The sequence below is a fragment of the Condylura cristata genome, unplaced genomic scaffold (assembly GCF_000260355.1).
Source record: "Condylura cristata isolate star-nosed mole 26May11 unplaced genomic scaffold, ConCri1.0 scaffold00045, whole genome shotgun sequence".
NCBI classification, from domain to species: Eukaryota; Metazoa; Chordata; class Mammalia; order Eulipotyphla; family Talpidae; genus Condylura; species Condylura cristata.
In genome coordinates this window covers 3,461,174-3,465,486 of record NW_004567146.1, presented here as the reverse complement: position 1 = coordinate 3,465,486, position 4,313 = coordinate 3,461,174, and the positions used below count along the sequence as shown (strand labels likewise).

The window sequence follows — 4,313 nt, the reverse complement described above, 5'->3', positions numbered from 1 at the left end:
TTTGAGGGTGATAACCAATAGATTTTAAAGACTTTTATATACAGGTTTTAGTTTATGTGTAACTGTTTTAATCAGTTGGGAAATTTAGTTTTATATAGAGAAATATTTGACTCCATATATTTTAATGCTTGGAAATTAGGTACAAAGTTTAGGATTGTTATGCCTTCTTGAAGGAATAAACCCTTTATTAACACGCCATGTCTCTTTTTCCATGGTAATATTTCTTGCTTCTTACCCTGTTGTTACTAGTTGCATAATCTAGCTTTTCTACAATCTTTACTTTTAAAGAATCTGTGTCTTCTTATTAAAGGTGAATTATATGAATACAACAAATATTTGGTCTTGATTATGGATCATTCTGGCAATATCTGCCTTTTGTGGAGTCTTTAGATGATATAATGTAATCTGGCTATTGAAATAACTACAGGTATTTGTTTTTTTAGTTTATCATTTCATTTGTACTGTTAGTTTTTTAATATTTTTATATAATTTATTTTCTATTTTGCTAAACTGTAACAGTTTACCATTTTAGTAGACTTCTTTTTTATTTAATGTTGTTACTTAAATATTTATTAAATGTTTTATCATTTTGACAATAATCACACCTAATTTACTTAATCAAATTCACTTTGACATGCTTTAAATTTTTGTTAAGTGTGAGGCTAAAGTCTTTTTAAAAAAGCATTTTATTGAAGTATGATTGATACACATAAGGCTGTATATATTTAATTCATACAAGTTAATGAGTTTGAATATAATTATGCATACATGAAGCTATCTCCATCATAGATACCATAAACATACCCATTCCTCCAAAATCTGTTTCTTGTCTTCTTCATTCACTATTGTATTCTTGTGGTAAGACTGCTCAATATGAGATTTACTCTATTAGTATTTTGCCATAGGCTCTATACATAAACAGATCTCTGAACTTACTCATACTATACAAGTGAAAGTTTAGGTTTTTAAATTTTTCAGTTTCAGGGCTTTTTTCTGACTTTATTGACGTATAATTTACAAACATTTCTAGAATTTAAGCTATAAAACAGGATAATTTTTATATATAAATTATTATCGCTAGAAAGTATAATCACATGCCAATATTACTGAGGTTTTTTTCCTCCCTAAGATCTACTCTCTAAACATGTCATGTTTTCAGTAGCTCATTAACTATAGTTACTATAATGTACTTTTGAACTCCAGAATTTACTCATCTCATAATTGAAACTTTATAACTTTGACTGAACTAATACCACTGCCTCTGACAACCATCATTCTATTCTCTGCTTCTTTTATTTACTATTTTATTCCTTATTTATGTGGTATCGTGTAATATTTATCCTTCTGTGTCTGGCTTGTATCAGTTAACATAATGTCTTTCAGGTTCACACATGTTGTAGCAAATGGCCAGGTTTCTTTTTCTTAAAGCTAAATGATACTGTATGGCAGCCATGCACGATATTTTCTTTATCCATTCATTCCTTGATGGACAATTTGATCCATATATAGGCTATTGGGAATAATGCAGCCATGAACAGGGGTGTGAAGGTATCTTTTCAAAAGAGCGACTTGAATTCCTTTAGTTATATTCCCAGAAGTGGATACTTGCTGAGTCATATGATTTTTCTGATTTATCTATCTAAATTTTTTGAGGAAACATATTGTTGTCCAAAATGACTTTATCAGTTTACATCCCAGTAACAGTTTACAATGTTTGCTTGTCTCCACATCTAGTATTAGTTTTATTGTACCACCTTAATTCATGATTTCTTATCCAGCCTGACAACTTCTGAATTTTAATAAGTGTATTTAGATCATTTCTATTTGATGTAATGATTGATATGGGTAGAAATGAGTTCATCCTCTTGTAATTATTTATTTGTACCATCTATATTTTCCTTTCCCTTCCTTTTTTTTTGTTTCTTTTTGAATATCTGAGTATGTTTCATATTTCATTTACCCTTTAGCTTTCTTATTGTAATTAATTACTTAATTAATTAGCATACGGTAAACATTGGTTTACAATGTTGTTTTCATTTTAGAGGTATAGATGTTACCACACCAGACCCAGCACCAAAGCATCCATTGCCCTCCAATGTGAATGCTCCCTACATTGGAGGGTTCTCCCTTCCCCCTTCATTCTGTCAAAATTAGTGTTTTCAGCTTTGTTACTGGATTATATAAACTTTATAGTCTTTCTTATGTTTCCCAAGAAACATAAAAAAGTACATTTCAGATTTTATCCTAAGTTGAAAATAATTTTTTGTTACTTTGTGCATTTATATAAGTACACAAGTAATTAAGATTTTTTCTGAATTGAAATGTTTCCAGATTTACAAACAATTTCAAAGATTCTTGCAATATTCTAATGTGAAATTCATTGTACCTAGCATATAATACTTTTTTAAAAACCAAGTAGACTTGAACAACAGGTACTTATGTTGCTGACAACACTAAATCTCTGGTAATGAGTGGCTGAATATCAAAAATCCAAGAGAAAGACAAAAAATTTTATTGTAGCATAACAGCAGATAGAGAAATTACAAATAAAAAAATAATAAATAAAGGATTCAATATGCAAGAAAAAGATAAGTAGACAGTTGTACATAAAATCCATGATGTAAAACACTATTTCCACTCTGTGTCAATTTATAAAAGATTGTGAATAAGTTGAGTGGAGATACTTAAAACTCAGTTTTCTCCTTTTGATTCCAAGTTATAAAAATATTGTGAGTTCAGTTGAGGAAAATCACAAGTTTAGTAACATTAATAACACTTTAAATATATCAAAATCTCTAATTTCTTTATAAAATATTTAAATGCATTACTAAATACTTTCAGGAGAATTTTTAAAAGTATTTAAAATTATATTTATAATTGATTACATAAATATTAAACCAGAATTGACTGTAAATCATTTGTATTTTAAAAATAAATCCTATATGACAATGAGATAATACAGATCATTAGCAAAATTGTTGGCATGATACTATGATCCAGTAGAAGTTGTTCATACCCATTTGAAATTGTGCTCCTTCATGTTGAACCTAATTTTTCCAGGATTCCACATGACGATTTCTCAACTTTCTCATGGCTGATTTAAAATCTTCATTCCTCAAAGAGTAGATGATGGGGTTCAACAGGGGTGTACAAACAGTATAGAACACAGAAAGGAACTTATCCACAGAAAGTCTACTAAAAGGCCATATATAGAAATAAATGCAAGGCCCAAAGAAAAGAATCACCACTGTGATGTGGGCAGTTAATGTGGAAAGCGCCTTGGAGGACCCACTGGAGGACCTGCGCCTGACGGTGATCAGAATGATGGCATAGGAAATTATTAAAGCCAGAAAACAACTCAGTGATATCAGGCCACTGTTAGTTAGGGTCATAATTTCCATCTCATATGTATCCATGCAAGCCAGCTCTATCACCAGGGGAAGGTCACAAAAGAAGCTGTCTACTACATTGGGACCACAGAAAGGCAGGTCCACTGTAAAAGCCAAGTGACTTATTGAATGCAGAATACCCACAGCCCAGGAAATAATCACAAAAATTATGCAGAGTCTCCGAGTCATAATTGTGCTGTAGTGCAAGGGCTTGCAGATGGCTATAAATCTGTCATATGCCATTGCTACAAGCAAAATCATCTCACTCCCAACAAAACTATGAAGAAGGAATACCTGGGCCATGCAGCCCACGAAGGAGATAGTCTTGCGTTCAACAAAAAAGTCCACCAGCATCTTGGGGGTGGCAAAGTTCGACTGGCAGATGTCAATGAAAGAAAGGTTGCTGAGCAGAAAGTACATAGGAGAGTTCAAATGGGAGTCAGAGGAAATGATAATGATAATCATGGTGTTACCCAGCACTGATGTCACATACACTATAAAGAAGATGGAAAACAAGAAAATCTGAAGTTCCCAAGAATTAGAGAGTCCCAGAAGCACAAACTCAGACACCACTGATTCGTTTGCGTGAGCCATGTTTCCAGCCTATGGTCACCTGAATATAAGAAAGTCAGGAAAATGTCACAATGATTGGCACGTATCTAATGAATTCTATACAACAGAAATATGCTAAGCTATCATTTAAAAGCCAATTTAATTAAACTGTATAAACAATAAACTAATATTTAACAACTCTGACCACTGTGAGAAATGGCAAAAGTTCGAAAAAGGAGGATTAGTTATGAAGCCAATTATAACTAGGAAGGTAGAATATTCATATTAAGATAAAGTATTAAAAACAATATCAGAGATAAGCAAATATAAAATGATGGTTTCATCACTTAAGTAGTTCAGGAAATGTTAGTC

General features: G+C 31.6%; 1 protein-coding gene across 1 annotated transcript; it reads right to left on the bottom strand.

Annotated features, from left to right (window-relative positions):
- Nucleotides 1-2,975: 2,975 nt before the first annotated feature.
- Nucleotides 2,976-4,037, bottom strand: LOC101636797 (olfactory receptor 4K1). Its single transcript, XM_004694703.1, has one exon. The coding sequence runs from the start codon at nucleotides 3,981-3,983 to the stop codon at nucleotides 3,048-3,050; it is 936 nt and encodes a 311-aa protein (XP_004694760.1). The 5' UTR covers nucleotides 3,984-4,037; the 3' UTR covers nucleotides 2,976-3,047.
- Nucleotides 4,038-4,313: the final 276 nt, after the last annotated feature.